Raw genomic sequence first — 26,204 nt, 5'->3', positions numbered from 1 at the left:
ACAAACCTGGCAGCACGAACAGAATAAAGTCTGAGTTAAGAGTTGAGAATGAAGCGAGGACATCATGTCTCAGAGCGTGGACACATTCTGAGACATACATGTTCCTGACACTCTGCCAGTTCCTCGCTGTTCCTGCCAAAAAGACGAGCCGTGGCTCTCTGTTCCCGCGACGACGCTTTAAACACAGCGACGTCTCCGTCTCCGTCTCCGTCTCCTGAGAGTCTCATCAGCTGTGTCTCAAGCTGTTTGACCAAACCCTGCAGAACACAGCGTCACCTCAGTGACAGACGGACCAGACTGGACTGTTCAGTCAGATATGGAGAGGATGGAAATGTGTGTGTGTGTGTGTGTGAGAGTGTGTGAGAGTGTGAGGATCTAACTGCTGCTGCTCTGTGTTTGTCTCCACAGAGCGGCCAGAGCCTTCGGAGAATATTTGTCCAACGCCAACACGGAGAACCGCAACGGAGCAGGTAACACACACACACACACACACACACATACATACATATATATATATATATATATATATATATATATATATTCATATAGCTCAGCTGTGACAGTAAACTGAATATCTTTGGTTCGTGGACAAAACTAAACAATTTAGGATTTTCTAAGTTGGAAATTTCCCAAATTTCCTACATTTTGCCCATTTTATTGAGCAAATGACTTCAAATAAAATCAAGGTTGTTTTATAAAACATAACGTGGACTCGACAACAGCCTCAGTTTGAAGAGATAAACACATTTTTACTGATCTCAGTACAACTCACTCACTGACGACAGACCCGGGAAACACGCGGCTAAATAACGATGAACAGGTGAAACACATCAGGGGGCGGGGCAGGGAATCACAGAGGCGGGAAAACTTGACAGGTAGCAGACTCTGAAACGAGAGGCAGGAAACAGAACTCAAGACTACTCAGGATGTTACACGAGCTCTCAGGTTCCAGTCGAGCTGACTTAGTTTTGGAGTTTGATTGACAGCAGATTCTTCGTCTTCTCCATCTTCTCTCATCGTAAACATTCAGATCATTTATTGTCCGACACCTTCGCTGCTCAGGACTGCGACTCTCCAGACGTCGGCCAGCGTTTGCACAACAACAACCTGCCTCCTCAGAGCCGCTGTTTGCCTGTAGCAAAACCCGACCGGTCGGTCCAGTCCACTCCCGGAGCTCCAGCCCTGTCTCGGTCTCAGCCTCTGGTCAGCAGCAGCTGCAGCCTGCAGCCTCCGGTGCCTGCGGCCGCCTCCAAACGTCGACTCTCCGTGGAGCGAAGCCTCTCTGCAGAGGAACCGTCACGTTCTAGGAGCCAGGAGGGCAGCGTGGCACTGAAGCCCGCCAGGGTTTACACCATCAGCAGGGAAGGAGGGATGACGCTGGGGAGCCGCGGCAGCGCGGAGAGCCTGGAGCTGGAGGTGATAAAGACCTCCAGGGACCAGAATCCCTCCCAGGCCACCAACCCTGACAACAACCCATCCTGCACCAGCCAACCGTCCGCCTCGGCCCCCCGCGGCAGCCACCACCGCAGCGGCCACCATCGCAGCAACCACCACCACCACGTCCCCCAGCACCATGGAGGACCGGCGTCCACGTCTCAGCCGCTGCAGAGCTCGAGGGACGGCAACAACGCCCGAGATTGGGGGCTGAGACGAGCGGCGTCCAAGGACGACACCGCGGACTGCGTGGCCTGCATCCGAGCGCCGTGTCAGAGCCAGCGCTCGCTGGACCTGGACACGTCCCCGAGGGATGGAGACAAGCAGCGCAAGAAGCTGGAGAGGATGTACAGCGAAGACAGAACGTCGACTGAAGACAGAGGTGAGGACAATAATGTCCGCACAGCTGTTATATCAGTATTTCTTGTAGTTTTGTAATTTGATTTAAAGATTTAACTTGGAACCGTGAAAGCACTTCATGGTTAAAGACCTCAGGTTCATTGTTAGTAGACCTGGTTCTTCCTGTGACCCACTTCAACCTTTCAGTTCTAGAACCTGCGGAATCTTTTAAATTCCTTCTAAAAACACACATTTTCACCAAAGAGAGAGAGAAGCCATTTTATAATCATTATTTATACATTACTGTGTTTGTTACAACAGCTACAAGATGCATTCAAGGAAAATAGTAAATCTTGTGACTTCAGCTCAGCCCACAGCTTGTTGGTTTTAGAGGAGAAGCTACAAGATGCTTTCAAGGAACCTCGTTACTTACTTAATCATTGCCGCTGCCACCTTGTGGTTATAGATGTGTTACTCATGAGGAAGTAGGTGATTTTATTTTGGAAATCCACATGCAGTCGCTGTGAGGTTATTCTGAGGAATACAACATTATCAGCTTAGATAATATTTTAATTGAAGGTACATTTAGAACAATGTGCAATTGATTTCTGATGAAATGATATAATGATAATAATTATTGTTTTGTGCTTATTATTATTTGTAAATCTGTCGCCTCCTCCTTTGTAAACGTTCTGCTGCTTTTGTTGTGTGTTTGCAGAGGATGCAGCAAACAGCTGGTTCCCCAAAGAGAACATGTTCAGCTTTCAGACGGCCACCACCACCATGCAGGCGTGAGTACACAGATCCACGCCTTCACTCCCACTCAACAAACGCTTCAAACTCATCGTGTTCCACGTCCAAATCCTCACATTTCTCTGATTTTATCAGACAGTGAAACACGGTCGTCGTTCATCGTCACCTCTGTTTCGTCTGATCTGTGTCTGATCTGAAATCAGACGCTTTAACGGAAACATGTTTCTAAAATGCAGAAATACTAAAATAAGTTCCTTCATTCATCGAGTAGTTATTTGGTCCATACTACGTCGGTCTGTGTTCACCAATCTTACAAAAATATTCATTTTATTAAAATAAATATGAATTAGTTTATCATTATTTTCCCATAATAATGAATCTAAAATAAGGGAAAGTTGTTTTTACTTAAATAAAGAAAACACATTCATTTAGGATCAAAACAGTATTAATGAAGCAATTAATTCTGCTTTTAACACGTTAGTAAATACAGGGTTTTTAAGATAAAACTGTAATTTTAATCAGAAATGATCAAATATCAGTTTTGTTTGTTTGTTTTTTTATATTCATGTTTTGAGTTTCCCTTTGTTTTCATTTCAGCAGTAATTATAAATGTCCAACGATTAATGAGTAACAACCTCCTCCTCGCTCCTGCAGACGCTACAACATCCACGTCAAACAGAAACACAAAGAAATGAAACATGCTGGAATTATTGGTTTTACATGAGAATAAGAATCAGAAAACTATATTAAAGGAGATTTTTCTATCAAATTAAACTATATATATATATATATATATATATATGTATATATATATATATATATATATATATATATATATATATATATATATATATGTCAAAGGATAAAGATAGAAGAGCCTACAAGAACACACACACACACACACACACACACTGTGACGAGTTAATTATCGCTCATCACTCAGATGTTTTAATTATGACCCTCAGACAGCGGAGGCTCCGCCCTCCCCTCTCCCACGCTCCTCTCTCGTCTCTCTCTCTCTCTCTCATGTCCAGCTGTTTCCGTCCTCGTCTCTATTATGGTCTGTACTGAGTGTCTCTCTCACCTGATGTGATGAGGACAGATCGTGAGACAGAGGACAGTCCTTCACGTGAAGATAAACGTGTTTAAACATTATTATTTGATAGAACTTTAATGTCATTGTACAACATACAACGAAATGAAGGTGCAGCTCCAAATAATAATGATTATCATCATCATCATCTTCATCATCTTCACCTTTTCTTGCTCGGCCACTTTATTAGGTACGGCTTGTTAACACAAGTAGACTCATAATCAGCCAATGACGATAAATAATAAAGTGTTACTGTGTCAGCTGGGATTGGCACCAGCAACCCTCATGTGGAGGATAAAGTGGTAGATGAGTGTACCTAATAAAGTGGCTGTTCCTTTCTTCAAATGTCTATTTTCTCACTTCTCGGTGTAACTTCACCTCAGATTGAAAACTGGAACATGAAGCAGTCTCTGAAGTGTGTGTGTGTGTGTGTGTGTGTTATCTGGCTGACCCTGCTGCTAACTTCTCCTTCTTCTCCTTCTTCTTCTTCTTCTCTCCATGGCTGATTTCCAAACTGCGACTGAAGAATATCGTGAGTAGCTTTTTTTTTAAACGCCCCCGGCGCGTTGCTGACTCTCTCTCACTTCAGTGATGTTGTCTTGAACCAGTTTTATCCCTCGTGTGCTTCTGTCCTCGGTCTTCAATGTCCTTCAGGCTTCAAGAGCTTGGCCTCAGGTGTTTGAAGCAGAAGCAGAAACAAATTAAAATTACATTTAAATACCACAAAAACCTTGTTTAAAACAAGAATGGGAAAAAATACAAGGTGTACAGGAAAGGAATTATCAATATGATAATTAATAAATGAAAAAATCAAGAAGAATGAAGAAAAATAAAGAGCAGAAGCCGTTACTGAGAGAATAAAAACAACTGAACCAGAACCATCACAGATGAGCGGCATCTGCCTGGGCCGGTTGTGGTGAAAGGAAAAATGGTGAGAGACCAGGAGCAGATGTAAAACAGCTTAAAACACTAATAATAATAATAATAATGATGATAATAATATCTTTATTTTAATCTCAGCATTATAATGATGACAAAACTACTATTAATAATAATAAAAGCCTTCAACCGCCCTCTTGCAACTCCACATTTGCCCTCTATGAGGAAAAGTACACTACATCATCTGTTCAGGCTCACATTGTCGTGGATTAGCGTCTTCAATGAGCAGAAATAATCTGACCCTTAAAGTTTGCCCTAAAGCCACGAGCTCATACGACCGTCATGTGAACGGCTTCCAGTGATTACATTTTTATTGTTGTTGCGTGTAAAAATAGACACGGATGCAGCTCATGAAAAGGACACAATGACAATGTGAGTTCAGATATGAAAGCATTAATGCTGCTTTCAGAACAGGAGGAACTTTAGCAGTGGAGAATTCAAGCACTGAAAAATTATAAGTTATAAATGTTTGCAAACGTCAGAAAACTGTGGCCGGTTTTTAAAATATGAAAATCTTTGTTGCAGACGAGCGACAGACTTCTGTGTAACTGTATATTTGTATATTTGTAGTACAAAGTCCACAGATTTTAATTTTGAAAAAGGTCAGAGAATAATATTTTTCACTTATTTAACACATAAAAAAACTACTTAAGATTTTAATTTTTGGGAAAGAAAAAACTCAGATGCTGAGAGGAAAAACAACTAAAGTCCAGTCCAAAATCTAAACACTGAAATTCAAGGACAGAAACGGCACAGGAGTCCAAATGAGGTCAAAATAAATCCCACACACGTGGTGATGTATGCACAGGTTGACCTGGTGATAACTGCAGGGGTGGTGAAGTGGGCGTGGTCAGGTAAATGGCGGGAAAACCAAACCAATACCAGGTGGGGAACAAAAGTCTGGGGGAAAAAACAGAATTTAAAACAGATTCCTGACACTTTGACGTCTTCACGAGTCGCCAGTGCGACAGTTTGCCAGAGAACGTCGTCTTTGTATCGTGTTGTTTTCAGACAAACAGCAGCTGTTGTTGTCTCTATGTCGACGCCCACAGTTTCTGAGCGTTTGCTGGGAAACTTCGCTCCTGTTTGTGTCGACAGCAGACGGTGGAGTAAGTGACAGGGTGAAGGAGAAAGTGACGACACTTTGTGATGGAATAAGAATCATAATCCTGATGCTGCACAGGCATGAAAAGCCTCGGGGTAACGAAGGCTCCGCGTGGATCCCAGCGGCTTCGGCTCCCTGTCGCCGTGACGATCGTCAGCTGTCTGTGTGTCTGTCAGTCAAAGACAGGCGACAGGACATGAGTCCATTTCAGACACACGCTGTCACCAGTGATCCTCATTATGTGTGACATCCTGTCAGAGACATTACTGTCCCCGCTGGGAGACGCTCGTCTGTGCTGACCAACGTACGGGAGAAATCATCGTCATTAAATCTGTCGCAGCGAACATGGCGCCTTAAAAGTGGAGCTGTCAATCAATTAGAATATTTTATCAAGATTAATCGCATGACCTTTCATAGTAAACGCGTTAAAAATTGCAATTTTATCACAAGTTTAAGAAAAAAATCTGTTTTAAATGTACTATGAAGTGACATTGGTCCAACCTTTTCATACTTTCATACTTACTATGTCATACTTAACATAGACGTGAACAAATGTGTTTTAATGCTAATTATTGCTACATTTCAAAACAATGACAGTTACTGATTAGATTATTGTAAGTATACTGTATACTGCATGCTCAACAAAACTAATGTGGAAAGAAATAACATAGAAAACTGAGCAAAAGTAGATGGACATATTGACCTGAATGTAACATTATGTCATAATACTGACATTAAATCAGCCTGAAAACTAGCTACACATTAAGCTGCTGTTTTCAAAAGCTAATTAATCGTCTGTATCACTTTGCCCTTTGCACTTTGTATCAGCAGCAAGAACTGGTTAGTGGACTGCAGCGATGTTTGCAGTTGTGATGAAATTTACGAGGGTCATTGAAGGGATTTCGTAGCTCCTGAACACTGTGGGTTCTGCATTATTCTCACTGACTCGCATGTGCTGGACTTTTGTTTTCTTGAAGCGGAGAATTAGCCTCGGAGAAAGTCTATTATAGAAATGTAATTACGGTCTGTTTCATTAGGTTTTGTTTGGAACGTTGGCTGTTTTTCCCTCTCTCATAAAGATTGTGGTAAAGTTAGCCTGAACAAAGCAAATCCACAAGATCTGAAAGAGTCAAGAAACTACACTAAGTTCACAGTCAAGCGACATTCTATCTTTTTATGTAAAAAGTAGAGGTATTACTATGGAACTAAACCCATAAACTAGATTTTCTTCAGGTGTAAACCAGCATGTGTGTGTATCGAGTAAATGTTATTTGTTGATCCAGGTGCAAGTATTAAAATTATACTTGTTGTGATATAAGCTGGTGTGTCTACTGCCCTCTCTGGTCAAACACCAGCTGCTGCATTTGAATTTCTTCATTTACCTTGGAAGTTAGACCTGGAAGTGACATAAACCCCCGCGTTCACCGTGTTGTAAACACAAACCTTTTTTCGGGCGAGCCATCGATGGCAATACCAGTCAATAACAACACTTTATTTTGTGCACACAACAGCGTAGCAACCTGTCTAAGGATAAACATTAAACTCAACTATGTTCTACAACAGTTAAACAAAGTTTAAGGTGAAATATATACGACAAAAGTGCTACGAACTGTAGGTGTTTGTGTGGTGACCGCAATCATGAGGTTAAAGGTCCGAGGTCAGGGGGCGTTCCTCACACAGGAACTGAGTGTCAGATTTCACTAGATTTCACCACTCCCCCTTTTCTGCTCCCCACTCCTCCTCCCTTCGCTCTCAGTCCACTTCTTGGAATTTTTCGACACCAGGCATTGGGCGGAGTTATCCTCAGAAAAGACACACATTTTCCTGTTGCTCGATATAGAATAGGCAGCTCTGTGGTTGCTCCTTATTGTCTTTACTTGTATTGTGGTCCTAGTGTGTGTGTGTGTGTGTGAGTGTGCTGCTGTAACCAGTGTAACCTCTCACCAAAGCTAACCAAACCCTGAAACCCTGCACTAACCACTGTGGACTAAACAAACCCTCCCGTTCACCCCCCTGTGCTGTTGCCTCATCCTGACTGGAACTTTATATTTATGCCCGAACCCGACGAGACCCAAAGGGCTTCAGTTAGTTTCTCTGAGCAGTGTGAAATTAAAGTTCAACCAAGTGTAAAAATAAATACATATATAGCTGTAAACCAGGGCTGTAGTATAAATGATTTATGAGTTCAAGTCATTTCAGTTGTGTAAAGGTTTCCACGCCCTTGGGTCAGTTTGGGTTCAGACAAAAATGACTTGGTCAGGCGCAGCTAAAGACATAAAACTTTACATCCCCTAAAAACCACTTCATGCTTTGACGTCCTGGCAGGGCTTTCCGAGGCATTGCTGAAAGAAAGAGACGGAAAAGAGAGCAGGAGGCAGCCACCGTGATGGAGAGGTACCGTGTGTCCTGTCCTGTTCTGTCCAGTCCTGTCCTGTGTGGTGCAAGACTGTCCCTGTTACACAGTAAATAAAATAATGCCAAGACCAAAACAGCAGGTCTAAAAAACAATGGTATTTCTTATTGGACCAGTTGTCTGATTTGTAAATGCATCTCTGTGTCTGTGACGACAGTAGACCTTCAAACGGTCACTGGAGTTTTTCAGACCAAAGTCCTAGCTCCTCTTAGGAGGTCTCAGTTGCCTCACACTCCCAGAGGAAACACCAAAACCAGCCCAAATGGTGAACAGTACTATGTGTTTAACAGAGTTACTATGAAACAAATAACACAAGTGTAATTAACAGTAACAGTATCAGATCAAGTGGCAGCCATTTTAGAATCCTATGTGGGGTTAGTTTGGTTGATTGTTCCAGATATGTAGGAACTTCGACAACTACAACTACAAGTGGAACATACATCAATACCACAATAACTAACTTCGTTTTTAGACTTTTCTGATTCTCAAACATCCCCGAATAATGACAAAGCTGCTAGCGTCATGCTAGCACATGTTAGTTTTCTCCACATTTACTAAAGGTAGTTTGGACATCGTGTAAATATAACAGTATCAACACATGAAACACAAAAATACAACACTCTAATCATGAGGCAAAGCTCATGGTTTTAGCAAAGCTAGCATTTGCTGCTAATGGAAGAGTGCTGTTCCTTGTTGCAGCTTCGCATCTCTGATGCTAATAAAAGTTTGACTAAAGCTAACACTTGTGTGTAGCTAAGTGTGTTTGTTTTTAACAGGAAAACAGTAATTACTGCGACATATTTTATCTTTTAAGAGTATTGATGAGTATTAGTATGTGTTAGCAGTGCTAACAGCATCAGTATTGGCATCAATAAAATCCCAGATAAATCTGCTCCAGACAAAGAAAGTCCAGGCAGATTTCACATTAATTACAGTTGCGCTCAGGTCAGGTGTGCAACATGTGTCATTTCTTTAATGTAAAAACAAACAAACAAACTCATTTAAAAGGTCTTAACAGTATGTGTGAGATAAAGCTTGTCCAGCACGTTAGTGCTCAATCTCACGTTTCTTCTCTAACAGAGGAGTAGAACAGTGTAAGAAATGAACATTCAGGTTTTTTCTGTATAAATACACTGAAAATGTGTATTTTCTTCATAAAAACTTGAAACTATATTGGCGTTACATCTGAAAGTAGCCATTTAAAGCTGTTTTCAACTGTCAACCAAAGACAAAGGCTACATTTTACATGTCTTTTGTGAGTTTGTGGCAAAAGTAAAGATGTGTTCTCATGTGAGCTTGTTTTTGGTCACAAACTCACAGCAGGTTTTTAAAAAGCCAACATTGTTTTATTCACACAATAAAACCCCACGAGTTTAGTGGAGAAGCTCAGTAAGGACTGATAAACTAAAACAACAGAGCCGCTGAAGCAGGAACATGAAATCCTCTGAGGACAAGGAGAAGGTGAGCAGAGCTGAGGGATTTTATTCTGTGGAGACCAGGTGAAGATGATGAGGTGATTGTGAGCAGCTGCACTGATTACAAGGTGGGAATGTTCCAGGTCTCTGGAGAGAGGGAGAAACAAGAGCTCACACCTAAACTTTCAGGCAGCTTTTGATGACACACACGCTGATGCACACATTTAAATATCATTTATCGCAATTCACAGGTTTATTTTTAGTCAAATCTCTCACAAACTGTCATGTTTGGACAAAATAATCCAACACTTCCTGTTGTTTCAAAGTAAAAGAACTTTACCATTTCAGTTCAGTTCCCCGAAGCCATTCATTTTCAAGGAAGGCTTTTATTGTGAAATATTTGCCTGATCGACACATACACAGCAGAAAAGCTGTGAAATTGTCAAAATAACGCCCGCCTGTCTGTAGCCACACCCACTCTGCGTTTGAAGGTTTTATACATAGGTCACTTTTGAAAGTCAATGTAATCAAGTCATAAAATATAGGTGACATATGAGAATGCACACACACACACACACACACACACACAATGATCCACTTGATACGATGACAAACTGCTGCCATTTACACCTGAAACAAAAGCTCTGCTCGCTCCTCAGTCTCAGTCCTCAGCTGCTCTTTTATAGACCCATCAAAAACACACTGTTATCTGTGTGTGTGTGTGTGTGTGTGTGTGTGTGTGTGACAGGTTTAATCAGTGTTTCTCACTCAACACTGACGCGTAAACGTAAAGTCTATCAATAAAGAGCCGTAGCTCACTGTTGTGCCGCTGCAGAATAATCAATATTTGGCAACAGCAACGCATCACACGCACAACCTTTGTTGCTTTAGCCTGTGTGTGTTTGTGTGTGTGTGTGTGTGTGTGTAGCTGGTGTCACAGACTCTCAGGAGTGGCTGCGTCGAGGACGATGGTCTGTGTTCCATGGAGATGAAACCTCTTACAAAGGTCAAAGAGAGTTTGGTGACATATTTAGCAGAAACACACTCTGACACGACGACGAGTCTAAATCCTGTTGTTATTTTAAAGCTGTTGTCACTCAGTGTTTGAGTGATGGTTTCCCCCTGCGCTCTGACTCATCGCTCTAATTTAAGACTCTGCCTCCGCGACGCGTCAACGAGAGCTTTTCTGGAATGACTTGAAACTGCAGATAAATATACACCGGCGAGCACTGTGTGTGTGTGTGTGTGTGTGCGCGCGTTATACCTTTATGAACACACACTTTCCCGAACCTTAACCATCACTAACACCTGATTCTGACACCAAAACCATCTCAAGAATGTGAGGTTTTGTGATGAGGACCCTGAAGCAGAGACACACACAACATCCAATAATGAGTCACGATGGGGTTTATTTTCCAAACAAGGGCAGCAGAGGTGACGAGGGGACATGAAAAACTGCATCTAAAGCCAGTGTTTGTGCAGTGGACAGCAGACATGTTTTTACATGAAATTTACGAGGGTCGTTGAAGGCATTTCGTGTGTGTATGTGTTTCTAGGTGCAAAATCTTCACAGTTTTGTGTAAAATATAGAAATTATACTTGTATCTACTGCCCTCTTCTGGTCAAACCATTGGTTTGTTGTTGACTTTCTTACGATTTGTTTTATTTACATCTGAACTCCAACGATCCTCCAAAGTTCCCCCCAAAAAATGGCTCATTTTCATCGGTGAAAAAGGTTGTTTATTAAAAAGAAGATTAAAAAACATGTTTTCCATCGTCGACGTCTTCTCTCCTCTTCATTAGACGTCCATTAAAATGTACACTGTCCAAACCCGGCGAGAGAAAACCACTTATCGCCGGCTTCATCTTCTCTGTCTTGACAGAGTTTAGTGGAAGCACTGAGACGTTTTTCTCCCGCTGTGAATAAACTCATCCTGATGTGTAAAATCCTGCGGGAGCAGCTTCTCATTTTAGCCGCAGCAGCGGTGATTTAGTGACGCGAGCAGCTGAGACCGCGTCAAGTGTGAAGCTCGAGTTTTGATGAACCAGAACAAAAACTAACCTTTTTAAGTTTTTCAGTCACATTACGTCTGTTTCTGGATTCGGTTTCTTCTCTCTGTTCTTTTTCTTCTTCAAATATCACTTATACATATGTCGTGTTTCACGAGCCCAGACTTTTGTTTATGATCTGGATCTGAAACTATGTCGGGGAAAACCCTGCTGTGCAGAGAGAGAAGAACATGAGAGACAGAGTTCTTGTGTTGAAGTCGACTCTTTTCTCTGTTTTCATCTGAAGGAACATGTGCTTGAATTTTGTTTTTTGCTTTAAACTCTATTTCTTTTCCAACTGACCTAATGGCTACTTTCTTAGTTATCCATCTATTACCACAAGGTGGCAGCAGCAAGCGTTTGTTTAGTGGACTGCAGCGATGTTTGCAGTCGTGATGACATTTACGAGGGTCGTTGAAGGGATTGCGTAGCTCCTGAACACACTGTGGATTCTGCATTACTCTGACTGACTCTCATGTGTTGGACTTTTGTTTTCTTGCAGTGGAGAATTAGCCTCAGACAAACTTCTGTCTCATATAGAAATGTAATTAAAGTCAAGTCAATTAAAGACACTTGTTTTGGTTTTTAATCACTAAAGTCAAAGCTAGTGTCATTATTGTGTAACTAAACCTCTTATTTTCAGGTGTATATTTGTATCTAGGTGCACAATCATCACAGTTTAGTGTGAAATATTGAAATTATACTTCTTATGACAAGAAAAGGCAATGTATGTATTTACTGCCCTCTGTGGTCACACCGTTGGTTTGCGATTTGTTTTATTTACGTCTGAACTCGAGTGACTTTGACCCTGACTTCACTGTGAGTGAATGTAAAAGTTCCCAAAAATATATTTATTCTCTAAAGATTCCATGAGTTTAAACATAGAATTCAATCCAAGTGAAACACTTTCTTTTGTAGTCCAATAGTTTCTGTCTCTGTGGTTCTGTCTTTCATTCATGATGCCTCTCCGTCTCTCTTTTCTTCTTCTTCTCTGCTCCTGGAAATGGTAGAAACTTCCGGAAGCACCTGAGGATGGTGGGCAGCCGCAGGACGAAGGTGCAGAGTAAGTCTCACTTTTGCTGCTGCTGTGGCAAAAAATAAAAATGTAAAAATATTCACATAAACACATGAACCTGAACTGTGACATTAAAATCTGCTGAGTCATCTGAGTCTTTCCGTTTCCACTGAGGAATAATGTTGCTGACTCATTGTTTCTCACTTTCTATATAAGGACAAACTTTTGTGACTCAAATCACAACATTATTAATAATAACCAGAGCTAATGTGTGAATTATGTAACGTCTCATTTACAGACATATCTGTAAAAACTCATTTTTGAACTGGTGAACAAATCATTTCCAAGATTTGCTTTGGTAAATAAATTACAACTCCATTTTATGCATCTAATTTAAAACAAATACACAAAAAAATTAACTAAAAAGTTGAGAAAATTCTGCAAATTTGTTGAGGGACCCCAAGAAAATCACCCACGACCTATCTGTGGGTCCCGACCCAGACTTTTGGAACCACTGCTCTAAACTCTAGACATGATGAATTTTGTTATTTAATTCAAATGTATTAATTTATTTATTTAAACGATAATTCTTGATTAACTCTGAAACATAATAGAGAGCCAAACATTTTTAACTTAACACTGAAAAACATCTATATTTAACATTTTCAAATACAACAAACGTCTTAGATTATAATCTCCTTCTCTCTCTTTTGAATATAGACTGGAAAGTCTTCTGTTTACAATTCTAAGTAATATTTTTGATCATTTTCAGATACATTGGACATTTTAGAACAGATGACTTGATAAGTTTAATTTTAATTACAGTGTTTTCTCATAAAAATGACCGACACCTTTAATTTGCAAAAACAAAATTTCTTGAACTTAAGTTCTGTCAAAAAACCCTTTTAATACATTAATGAATACATGTTTAGGTGCTTATACATAAGTCCTGGTCCTTTAGTGATGCATAAATGTTGTATACCTGCGTATCACACTTGCGTGTGTTTATTTTTAAGTGACTTTTTTTCTCCTTAAAAATCTCCCTCAGCCTTCGCCGAGCGCCGAGCCAAGAGTTTCAGCCGCTCGTGGAGCGACCCGACGCCGGTGAAGACCGAGTCCCTGCACGACTCCAGAGACAGTGAGTGACCTTTCACTGTCCTCAATGATGTCACTTTTATTCTACATTATTTTAAGTCAAAACATTTTTTATCTCTCTCTGAGTTTTATTCAATGACCAAAACAATAAAAACATATTTACATGATTTTTAATCTAAAAGACAATTAAAAAAAGGCCTGAGTCAGTGAAGAATTGCTAATAATCTGATTTTTAAGTGGATTTCCAGTATATATGTATACATATATATATATATACACATACATATATATATATATATATATATATATATATGTAACTACAGATGTAAATTACTCAGTGGTTATAATCTTTCTTATTTACATGTTGAGATTAAACAATAATTCATTAAAGTACATTTTTTTCCAGCATTTTAAAAAGAATATAAATAAAATAGTGTTGTTTTGTGTTGTTTGTGTTAATAAAAGAGCAGTTAAACCACCAACAGTGAAATATTCAAAGGTTAAAGAGACGCTGGAGAATCTGTTTGATCCACCCACATGTCTGTCCTCGTCTCACCAGTGTTGTTGCTGTTGTGTAGTTGTGTAGTTGTGTAGTTGTTGTCGTCTCTGCTCTGATTTGAAACAGATCTGCTCCGCCCTCTCTCTGTTGTGGATGAAATGAAACGACAGGTGCAGCTCTTTTAATCTGGAGCACCTCTCTAATCTCATCTGTGTGTGTGTGTGTGTGTGTGTGTCGTCCTTTCATCTCCCCCTTTGTTCCTGTGTGTGTGTGTGTGTGTGTGTGTGTCTGCATGTGTGTGTGTGTGTGTGTGTGAGCCAGGTGCTGATCTTCAGACGTCCACAGGGACTCTGTACGAAGGCCCGGACGAGGATGTGGAGTGGGAGGACGAGCGGGAGGCGGAGAGAGTGGCGTGCGAGGGGGATGACTTTGTCCCTCCTAAAATCATGGTGTGTGTGAACACGCCGTGTTTATATTTAAATTTACAGTCGTGTTATAATAAATATCTATAAATAAAAACCATTTCACTCAAATGTTTCCCACAGCTTATTTCCTCCAAAGTCCCGAAGGCAGAATACGTTCCGAACATCATCCGCAGGAACGATCCGTCCATCATTCCCATTCTTTACGTGAGTGACAGACGAGACGACAGTGTCTCTTTCAGTCGATTTGATTATTGTTACATTGTATTGAGTAGGTTTTATTCTGTGTCTTAACCTCTTTGTACTGCTGCCAACAAAGAGATTTTTAATCTCAGTGAGTTTTAATCCTGATCAAATAAAACATAAAATTAAGCATAAAGTGACCAAAACAGTATATTGACGTCATGTCATGAACATGACGACGAGCGCGTGAAAGCCGTGAGCTTTTCTGCACTTCATACGACAGACGCTGCGTCCATGGAAGATGTCTGTTCACTTTTATTTGAGTCATCCTCTACGCTGATGACACGCTCGTCTGTTCTTCTTTATAAAAGCTGCTCAGAGTCTGATAAAAATGACCTGTTGTGCAGTTTTATAATGATAAACTTTTAGTTAGTTTAGTTTTAGAGAGGAGAATAAATGTAGGTTTAAAATCCAGGTAAATGTGGTAAAGCAAAGTTAATCACAAGTAAATATAATCACATGTAAATTAGGGCTGAAACAAATCTGTCAATTACTTAAGATTAACATAAAAATGTTAGTCTGGGAATGATGATGCTTATCAAAGGACTTGTTTTTGTTTGAATGATTTCTTTGTTATTATAGAGCAAAGGAAACAGAACAGTTTCACATTTAAGAAGCAGAAAAATCACAAAAACTGGTTTGAATTATTAAAAAAAAAAATCCATTGATTATCACATGACTTGTTGAATAATTTTGTCATGGCTTAATAAAGAATTATCTCATAATAACAAGAATCAGATGAGAGCAAACAAAATAACTTTCTCATAATAACAAATATGTTGTGTTTCCTCAGGAGAGAGATTCACTTTTTATTGTTGTTATAAAGAAGTCTTATTTTAACTGCAGCGACATGAATCTAAATTTGGTTTGGAATGTTAGGATGATAATTGTGTTTCTTTTTTAAGGACCATGAACACGCCACGTTTGACGACATCCTCGGTGAGTGTGTGACACGTTTGTCTTTTTATAAAACACAAGCTTCTCCTGTGGAAGTGAGTCATAGTCGTCTGTGAACGTGTGAACCTGTGAACGTGTGAATGTGGAGAAGTTTGAGAGTTTTCTGGAGATGACTCACTGTGTTCTTACTGTGTGTGTGAGTGTGTGTGTGAGTCCCGAGGGACACGGTAACGAGCGAGTGAGAAAAGTGACTCTCTCTCTCTCCCTCTCTCTCTCCCTCTCGCTCTCCTTCACTCTCTCTCTCCCTCTCTCTCCCTCTCGCTCTCCTTCCCTCTCTCTCTCTCCCTCTCTCTCTCTCCCTCTCTCTCTCTCTCCCTCTCTCCCTCCCTCTCTCCCTCTCCCTCTCTCTCCCTCTCTCTCTCTCTCCCTCCCTCTCTCTCCCTCTCTCCCTCCCTCTCTCTCCCTCTCTCTCTCCCTCCCTTCAGGAGAGATAGAGAAGAAACTGATCGCGTACAGAAAAGGTTGTAAAATCTGGAACATGCTGATTTTCTGTCAGGTGAGAGAAACACAAACATGAAGAAAACATGATTCATATTATTCAAAAAAATGTGATTCATCGATTGATGAACAATAATTGACCAATAATTGCAAATGAATTAATTATTTCCTAAAATATAAGATTACATTACATTACATGTCATTTAGCAGACACTTTTATCCAAAGCGACGTACAATAAGATAAGATGAGATCAGCGGCAAAGAAAATGAATTTTTAAACAGTACAGGAAAAACATTAGATATTAAGATAATAAAGTATAATGTTTCCTCAGGGAGGTCCAGGACATTTGTACCTGCTGAAGAACAAAGTGGCCACTTTTGCCAAAGTGGAGAAAGAAGAAGACATGATCCAGTAAGACCGACATGTGACGTTTATATGAACTCTTGTATCTTAACGCCACCTAATGTCAACTGATGTGGAGTTATTTATGTATGTTATGTTAACTCTGAAACTGTTTTATAATAAATAACGTTTAAGGTTTTTCCAGAACTTTCTACAGCTTCTACCTGGACTGACAGTTTTAGATGTTTAAATAGAAACAAGTTGCCAGTGCATGGAAATATAACTAATAAACGTCATCTTCATCTCCCGTCTCCTCCTCCTCTTGTTCTGGTTCTCAGGTTCTGGCGCCGGCTCAGCAGACTGATGAGTAAACTGAACCCGGAGCCGAACCTGATCCACATCATGGGCTGCTACGTGCTGGGCAGCGCTAACGGAGAAAAGGTAACGTCGAGAAAAGCGTCAGAAAACAGCAGGTATCAGGTTCACTGTCACAACGACTTCACTCGTTCACTGAGCAACGTTTGCTCCTCCATTCATGGAGAAAATCAGCCACAGATGAATGGATGATGGTAATATTCACTCACAGGTTGAGTGAACGTTTGCCTGCAACTCTTTTCTTCCTCCTGCTGCTTCTCCTGCAAACTCAGCTGGAAACAAACTAATAATAGACTTGACTGATCCACCTTCCCATGATGCTTCACTCCACTCCACCTGCTGCGACTGCTGTCAGCCATGACTGAGAGAGAGAGAGAGAGAGAGAGAGAGAGAGGCTGTCTCCGTGCTGCTTTAAAGGCTCTTTAGCGCCCCCCCAAGTTTAAACGAGATCCAAAACTTAGTTGCGCCAAATTCCACGAAACTTGGTGGAAACATGACTCAGCCCAAGACGAACAAAAAAGTCTGTTAGGACCATGAGCCCAACTCAACAGGAAGTGGGCCATTTTGAATTTGGTGGCCATCTTGGCGATTTACACGCTTGGTAAATAAACGATCTCGTCCGAGTGCGTTTATCGTACAAACATAAAAAAATGTGTCAATTTGTACTAAACACATCAAAGATGAAAAGTTGCCAAAAGGTTTTGTGGATTAAAAATGGCAACCGTCACCTCAAACAGGAAGTGGGCTGTAACTTTGTCATACATTGACCGATCGCCTCAAGACTTCATACACAAGTGAGTCCTTTTTTGATGGTAAAGACCTGGTTTTAGGTTTAGGATTAAATTTAGATTAAGGGTTAGGATTAGGTAAACGGGTCATAAATGTATCGTGTCTATCAACCCTGGTTTTTCTTCAGATTCATCTTTAAAAACACTTAACTTTGCGTTTTTGCTCAGCAGCTGCAGGGGGACAGAGTTTTTTAAAACCCTGTCACGTCTCTGCAACATCACAACTTTGTCTGTTTTTATTTTAAAATGCCTGATGGCACAGAGAAGAATCTACTGTTCTCTCTTTAACTGTCTGTCTGTGTCTCTCTCTCTCTCTCTCTCTCTCTCTCTCTCTCTCTCGTCCTGCAGCTGATCCAGACTCTGAAGAGGCTGATGAGACCTTCATCGGTCGAATTCAAGTCCCCACTCGAGCTGTCTGCACAGGGTGAGAGCGCACACGTCAAATACAACATATAAACTAGTGGGAGATTCACTTTGGACTCATAATAATGGATAATGAAATGTGTTGTTGTTTATGATAATGAAGTTTACACGAGTCTTGGTCCAGGTTTTCCAGGACAGATTTGTTCTTCCTCTTCACCTGGGATGTTTCCTATGTACTATATACAGTATATACAGTATATACGTATATATGTGTTGTCCTCACAGAATTCACCCAGTGACTGTTAATGGTGAACATTAATCACTGTCACTCATCTGCTCGGTAATAAGGGGAAACGTTTAAGGGAGAGCGAGCGAACACGCAGGTGTGAAGTCTCCTCAACTCTCAGTGCTTCACTGTCATCACTCATTTCACTCTGGTCTGTTGATGCAACGCTGCTTATTTTCACATTAAAATGTCATTATGTCCGTGTGTGTGTGTGTCCTGTATTGACATGTTTACCTTTAATTTAAAGTTACAATGTAAGCAGTTTTCATTCATACACGTTACAAACCATAATAAGCTCTTTAAACAATTTCAATTATAAAAGTATTCCGATTCTGATTCTAAAAGAACAAGGTCAGAGATCAGAGCTCATTTTTCATATAGATTAGTTATCAATGAGTACGCGCACAGAAATTCCAACTTTGACTTTATTCTCAGAATTCGGACTTTTTCCTCAGAATTCTGACTTTTTCCTCAGAATTCTGACTTTTTCCTCAGAATTCTGACTTTTTCCTCAGATTTCCAACTCCGACTTTTTCCTCAGAATTTCTTCTTTTCTCAGAATTCCGACTTTTTTCTCGGCTCAATTTTTTTTACTTTCTTTCAAAAAAGCATTTTCCATGTGGCACTAATACGCTTCCATACAGAGTTGAGATTATTGGTTGTAGATTTTTATTCACAATTTACCACTTTTCTTTAAGTTCATACAAACACAACCAGACGAGTTTTCACTCACTGGAATCTTCACCCTATAAATGTATTCCTCTGAATTTCACTGCACTTCTCGGCTCATTAAAGGTCCGATATTTATCTGCTCTGCAGTGAAGTCATTGAACCACATGTCGACACGTGTGGACAGGGAGAGTTAGACGTTACAAAAACTGGACATTCCCATTTTCACAAGACATGTTCACACCACTGTAGAGAAGGTGTCAACACAGCAGCAGCAGCAGCAGCAGCAGCTGCAGCAGCAGCAGCAGCAGAGACACTTTAGTCCCAGTGAGGTAAAAATAAATCCAGGTGGATTTAGTTTGTCCTCGACCTCACCTCACTTCCTCCTGTGTCTTTATTCTCCCGGCGTCTTTCTCTCTACATTCTCACCGGGGTTTAAAGTCACTAATGCACTTCTTTTTTTCTGCTGAACACAAACCAAGAGGGGGGAAAAAAAATTCAATTTAGCTGGAATTACCAAAGCAGTGAAAGATGACAGTGTGACAGGAAATCATTAGCTGAAGGTCAGTGACCCAGATCCTGCTCCTGTCCTTATTACAGTCATGTCAGGAAAGACGGACGCCGACTCAATCTACGACTAGTCAGACACTCGCCGATGATCACTCATAAACACACACACACACACACACACACACACACGGGAGATCGTTTGACAGAATATAACGAGATAATCCACTGAACATTGGTGAAAGCTTTGACACAGAACTGCATGTTTCACATCTCTGAAGCAGCTGATACAGATAATTACACTGATTTATTACACACATGGGAAAATAACAGAACTTTCAGAGTCTTCAGAGTCGTGGTGGTTCCATGTCTCCCAATGGACAACCCAAAATAAGCAGAAATCCAGATCAGATTAATCAAATCAACTTTTAAGGAAAAGCTATCATTACAACTAAAGTATAAGTTTCCAAATGATCACAATAACAGAAATAATACAACATTTGATGTCATGTGTATATAAAACAGTGTCATCAGCATATCATTGTACATAGCTAAAAAGAAGTGGTCCTAAAGTGGAGACTTGGGGGACGCCTTTGATTGAGTTGTTGAAAGTTGTTAAGAGTGATGATGGTTCAGTGGTAGAGCGATGTCGGCCATTTTTAATTCAGCCGCCGTTTTATCGCTAAACAGGAAGTGACCCGTAACTCTGTCATACATTGACCAATCCAGAACACATCAGCACCGAGTCCAGGGCTTCTGACAGGGGCGTCGTTGCTTGCAGCTTTAATTGTGTTTTGTTTTGTTTTTGTTTTTGTTGCCGCAGGTAAAGAGATGATCGAGACGTACTTTGACTTCCGTCTTTTCCGTCTGTGGAAAAGTCGTCAGCACTCGAAGCTCCTGGACTACGACGACCTCTTGTGACCTTGCTCGCCGTCCTTTCTCGGCCGGTTTTCTCACGTCTGATGAGCCTACTGCCGTTGTCACGATGACGACGAAGCGTTTGGTTCAAGAGCTGCGACTCTGAGGGGCGGAGCTTGGAGCAGCAGCGGCAGCAGTGATTGGCTGTGACGCGCCGCTCCTGTAGTTTCTGCCCGTGGTCTAAACTCTTTCTCCCTCTTGTCTATTTCCACTTTCTGCCTGACTGAAAGAGAAGGGACAAGAAACAAGCAGAGGAAGAAGCGGAAAAACTCGTTAACCCGGACGCGAATCAGAGACGAAGTTTTCATTTGACACGAGGAGTGATGATGATGATGATGAAGGTGTTTATTGATTTCAGATTTGCCTTGAGCGACTTTCTCTGCTCTTAACGAGTGTTTTCTGTCGCGTTGTGAAAGGAATTAGAGCTTATATGTAAATAAACACGTGGAGATTTAGATTTTTCAAATTAGTGCATTTAAAAACTTCTAAATAACCGTGTTAGCGTTATATTTTACTTCGTATGAACTCAGGTGAAATCCCATGTTTGATACTAAGATACTGTAGAATCAGAATCCACGCGGTGGGACGTTGTCAGGGATTTCGTGTGTGTGTGTGTGTGTGTGTGTGTGCGTGCGTGTGTGTGTACTGTAGCTGAACACACACACATTTACAGGATCCGTGCATGTTTCCTTACATCGTGCTTTTGTTTCTTGTATCGTGCGTGTGTTTGTGTCCATACATTAGTAATTACATAATAACATAATATAACATACAGACAGTTTTATGGATAAGATTAAACTCAGTTTACTCTCGTGTTTTGGAGTAAATTAGAATTCTTTTTAGCTTGAATTTTTCAGAGTAGCAGTGGACTTGTAGAGGACAGTGGTTTTTGATAATATTCTCTTTAAAACCGTGACTATTTAACACTTTTATTAATAGTAATAAATATTAAAAATGATAATAGAGTTTATTTCTTAACAAAGTGCTTAGTGAGAGAATTAAAGCGCAAATAAAGTTGTGTTCGGTGTTTACCGCTAATGCAACATTGAAATACTGAGAACACATGAATCAATAAAAGGAAGTATTATTTATTAAACTCATTGAGATGAATAATAATAAAAACATACACTATATGTATAATATATAAGTATAATACACTTACAACATATATGTCAATCTTTTTAATATACATTTCTATTACACAAGTACATTTAGATTTGAATGACTTTTCACTCATGAAGTGAAATAATGTGAATAAAATGACTTTTATGACACAGATATTTAGAGTGTTAGTTTTGATCTTCCATAAAAGTTGGGTGAATTGCAAAAGTCAATCATAAAAAACACTTTTAAACACAATGTAATCATTAAATCAGACTTTAGTTTTTATTATTTTATTTGTCAAAGGTAATTCTAAAAAAAGCTTTGTTTTTCTGTACAGCAACAAAATCCTTTCAGTTCTGTAGCTGCTACAAACATTAACATGAAGGGAAAATGTCATTAAAGTAAAGTGTGTTTGAAAACCTGCTGCTGTTTTAGTTTTTCACGTCAGTGCAGTCAGAGAGTGAGACTGACATATTTTCAGCTTGTGCTGAGGCTGTAATGTTCTCTGTTTTATATAAATATGAAATGTGCAGTGTCAGCAGAAGGTAAAACTCAGTGTGTGTGTGTGTGTGTGTGTGTGTTTAACTTCCCTCAGCACAGTGTCGTCCTCAAGTTTAAGGAGAATCCAACTAAAATTAAGAAACTCTGTTCAGGAAGAAGATTCAGGGATTGATTTTTTTTTAGTTTTAGTACAAAAACAACATCACCTCATTTATTTGTCTGTTGCAGTGACGGCTGAAGAGGAAATTTAATTTAAATAAGTTGGACGACATCGTTATTAATTAAATATAAAACTTAAATTTGCGGCAGATATAAAATCAGCTCAACTTTGAGACATCACATCGTGTGATTATTGTATGTTATTTATTTTTAAATCAACATTTAAAACAATATTCGGCACTCTGCATCAATGAATAAAAACTGCACTCTCAGCACCTTAAGGACAAAAATGTCCCATCCTTTCAAACTGCTATAGACTTTTTCACTTTAAAATAATTATTAGTATTTACATTTGTACTATCATCAGTCCTGATCATAAATAAACAAAATTAAATTCTGAGGCTGTGACCACAGAATGAAAATATAACAACATAGAATTCTTGACTCAGTGTTCAAATGTCAGTTGGATGAAACACATTATAAAAAAATAAATATAATTAGTTCAAATGGACCATTTTCTGTACTTAAGGTTCTAAGAGTTAGAATGTTACAAAAAGACAAACTGTTGGATAATTTCCTGCCATTTACATTAACATAGACAAACAAACAATTTAAAGCTGATTTTATTGTTATATTTACAGATTCATTTATATTCAAACGTTTAGCAATTTATTGATAATATAAAATAATTTGTGTTGCAAACTATTTTTTGGAAGTAAAACAATAATTTGTATGTGTAAATTGAGGAAATTTACACATACATGTTTTATAACTTTATATCCCTGTACATGTGTGTGTGACTCATATCTTACATTGTTGTTACTTAAGTCACTCGAGCTTAAAGACCTTAATATATATGTATGGACATATATATATATATATATATATATATGTATATATAGATTGCAGAAGAGGAGCTGTGGTGCTGCGAAGCCCTTTAAGTAGATGAAGAAACGTGTCGTGAGCAATTGTTGACTCTCCTCAGCTCGACAATGACGCTGCCTTCTGCATTATTTACATGTTTATAACAAGAAAATGTGTGTGTGTTTATCACAGTAAATGAGGTTTTTTATGTCTGTGCTAAAATTCACGATGAATCATTTACATCATTCTGCTGTGACCTAGAGTAGCATGTGTTCAAATTATGTCTGATAATCTGTTGTAAATGTGGTGGATTATCATCACAACACGAAGCCACGGAACTCTGGGTTCGTCCGTGGGTTAAAGGTGCAGTGTGTAAGAATTAGCAACATCTAATGGTGACACTGCAGAATGCAACAAATAGAGGATGGAAACAATCTTTCACAACTCGGTTTTATTCGTTGGTTTATGTCGTAGACTGTTTATAAAAATGGACGGAGTTTTCTGGCTACCAGGGGGAGACTTTGCTGAGTGCAAAATGAAAAATGTGTAAAATTAGCTTGATTTCTAATGTCAGCAAACATTTTCCTGTGCAGTTAATGGTTTTAAATTCTGCTCTTCTTCAATTAAAACACAAGTCAGTTTTATAAATGATGTTCAAATTTAGATGAAAAGTGGATGGAGATGGAGTGGACACCAGTTTGATTGACAGCTGGTAACGTCCAATAACTGTAAATGTATACTTGACCTGGCACCATTTCATTTTTGGGGGCGGAGCTTTTCCTTTTCATTTTGTTGTTTCAGAATTGTTTTTGCAAAAGTGGGAAACACTTACGTTGTAAAAGCCAAAACTCTGTATTTGTCCTGTCCTCACTTTCAGAAAACACACTTTAAAAAGGGGGGAGGGGTTTTTGAGTCAGCTGCAATCTGCATCCTCACCATTAGATGTCACTAAATCTTTCACATGAACTTTAATGACCTAAAAAAAAGGTATTTTCTGTGTATTAGTTTGAAATGATGATCTGTTCAAATTTCTACGACTAAATAATAGATCCTGTTTGAATAAGAAACAGTTTTTCCTGACTTTTCATCGTTGGATTTGCCGTTTAATGTAATTTTGAATCAGTTTAAACTTTAGATTTTTCTGTATTAATTCACTCAGTAAAACTTTAGAGTCAGAAATACCTCTGTTATTACGTATTCATGTCTGTTTGTATGTGATAATTCTGTTTTTTTCACTGACTACATTTGTGCTGCTTATATAGTTATTTTTCACTTTGCTGCTGCAGATATTTCTGTATTTTATTCAGTCTCTTCTCGCGTCAGCAGCTCCTGTCTTTTCCTGCTGAAGGTCTTGTGAGTTTACAGTGTCAGACGTTAATATCAGAGAATTCTTGAACCTCACGACCTTCACTGTCTGAGTTTACTTTGACTTAAAAATGTGTAAATTCATGCTCCTCTGTAGCAATATTCAGTAGAGTTTGAGTATTTGAGTATGTGACGGTGTGAGGGTTAGTTTTTATTGACGGTTGCTTCACAGAACCCTGGATGATTGACAGGAACAAAGAGAAACATGGAGTGAAGCGTGAAGAGCTCGGTCTCTGCTTCCTCGTCCTCGTCCTCTGCTCAGTGATTTGACGTTATGTCCATACTACATTACACAAACCTGCCCACGTGTCCTCAGAGCTCAGTCTCAGGTCAATAATCTGTAATCCTGAGTTACACTCACACACACCGTAAGAAAACAGAGACGCCAGATCATGACTCAGCAGATTCTCTGTTCAGCTGACGCGGTCAAACACAACAACAACTCTCATAACAAATACAAACAAAACAACTGAGCTTTCCTGTAAAAGAATAACAGCCTGCGATGTGTCAACAGCAACAGCTTTTATTTCATATTTATTTTATGTCACTTTGAATAAAAACTACACTCTCAGCACCTTAAGGACAAAAATGTCCCATCATTTCAAATAAAGACAGGAGTCATTTTCCACTGTCAATTAATTATTAGTATTTTCATTTTATCAGTAATTTGTTGAATAATTGGGATTTTTTTTGGAAGATATAACAAAATATTTATCCTTTCGTTAACTGTAGAAAATCAAGGTCAATGAAGGTACTTTTTACAGTTTGTTGCCCATAATAAGAAGACCGAGCCGTATGAACGTACTTTTTCCAGAACTGTACTGAGGCCTTCACTGTTGCAGGCCTCAAATTTCCCAGTAACGCAGTTTCAGAAGTTACCAAATATAGTTCTTTGCTCCATAAAAGGGTTAAATCTGTGAGCAGAGGAAGAAGCAGGAGACCTCGACAAACACCACGTGTCTGATCCTGAGCAGACGACGTTTATGTTTCCTGAGATCGATGAAATCAACAGATTGATCTTTGAGCGCTTCTTCGGCGCCATCTTCTCTTAATGTCTGTGTTTTCTCAGTGGAGATTTAGTCTCAGCTCAGTGGGGACGGTGCTGCTCTGATTATCATCCTGAAGTCTCCAGTGGTTTCTGTGATGAGAGAAAAAACACAGTTATTATGTAACGACAAACTGAGCATTAGAGTTCATGACGAGTCCTAGTTTCCTGATGAAAATCTTTGTTGTCATAGCAAATAAAGTGACAGAAAGTCTTCTGTATCTGAGTAGCTTTGATGAGACTCTGAGTTCTTCCTCATAGAATAAAGATGATTCTTTAAACCTGAGACGTGACAACGATGTGTCTGAACTCACTATTGTGAGTGTTGTTCTTAATTTGTGGGGAAAAATGATTGTTTTTGAAAAAAAATTTCTTAGTAAACTTTTAGTTCAACACAAACTTTTTCTTTGGCTCTTTGTGTGAACTTTGTTGGTTTTTTTTGTGCAACACTTTACTCTTACCAGGAAACTTGTTTGTGTAACACACAGGGTAACTCAGTAAGTTCTTATAAGGCAAAGAAATACAGTAAGAAAATCATAAGAAATAAAAGTGTGATTTTCCAGTAAAAGCATTAAAAATCATTTTAAGAAAGTTCTCTTCTGATGAAAATGTGCTGTGATTAAACACGGCAACAAAAGCGAGAGATAATTCAGATCTTTATTGACAAAATAACATTAACAAGCAAGCTAGAGGAAAGAAGTGGTAAAG

General features: G+C 39.4%; 1 protein-coding gene across 1 annotated transcript in view; it reads left to right on the top strand.

Moving 5' to 3' along the window:
- The window catches only part of nsmfb (NMDA receptor synaptonuclear signaling and neuronal migration factor b), a 35,514-nt gene extending 9,732 nt beyond the window's left edge, over positions 1-25,782 (top strand). Inside the window, exons 2-16 of the mRNA XM_058637136.1 lie at positions 409-470; positions 1,031-1,816; positions 2,492-2,564; positions 4,146-4,151; positions 7,989-8,057; positions 12,551-12,603; positions 13,604-13,693; positions 14,471-14,598; positions 14,695-14,778; positions 15,720-15,753; positions 16,197-16,267; positions 16,542-16,621; positions 16,891-16,993; positions 18,064-18,139; positions 20,364-25,782. Coding sequence (XP_058493119.1) covers positions 409-470; positions 1,031-1,816; positions 2,492-2,564; positions 4,146-4,151; positions 7,989-8,057; positions 12,551-12,603; positions 13,604-13,693; positions 14,471-14,598; positions 14,695-14,778; positions 15,720-15,753; positions 16,197-16,267; positions 16,542-16,621; positions 16,891-16,993; positions 18,064-18,139; positions 20,364-20,461 — 1,813 coding nt within the window. The 3' untranslated portion in view covers positions 20,462-25,782. The remainder of the gene's footprint in view (positions 1-408; positions 471-1,030; positions 1,817-2,491; positions 2,565-4,145; positions 4,152-7,988; positions 8,058-12,550; positions 12,604-13,603; positions 13,694-14,470; positions 14,599-14,694; positions 14,779-15,719; positions 15,754-16,196; positions 16,268-16,541; positions 16,622-16,890; positions 16,994-18,063; positions 18,140-20,363) is intronic.
- The last annotated feature ends 422 nt before the right edge of the window (positions 25,783-26,204 follow it).

The sequence above is a fragment of the Solea solea genome, chromosome 8 (assembly GCF_958295425.1).
Source record: "Solea solea chromosome 8, fSolSol10.1, whole genome shotgun sequence".
Taxonomy (NCBI): Eukaryota; Metazoa; Chordata; class Actinopteri; order Pleuronectiformes; family Soleidae; genus Solea; species Solea solea.
The sequence above is the reverse complement of the archived record's forward strand: the minus strand, read 5'-3'. Positions and strand labels throughout refer to the sequence as shown.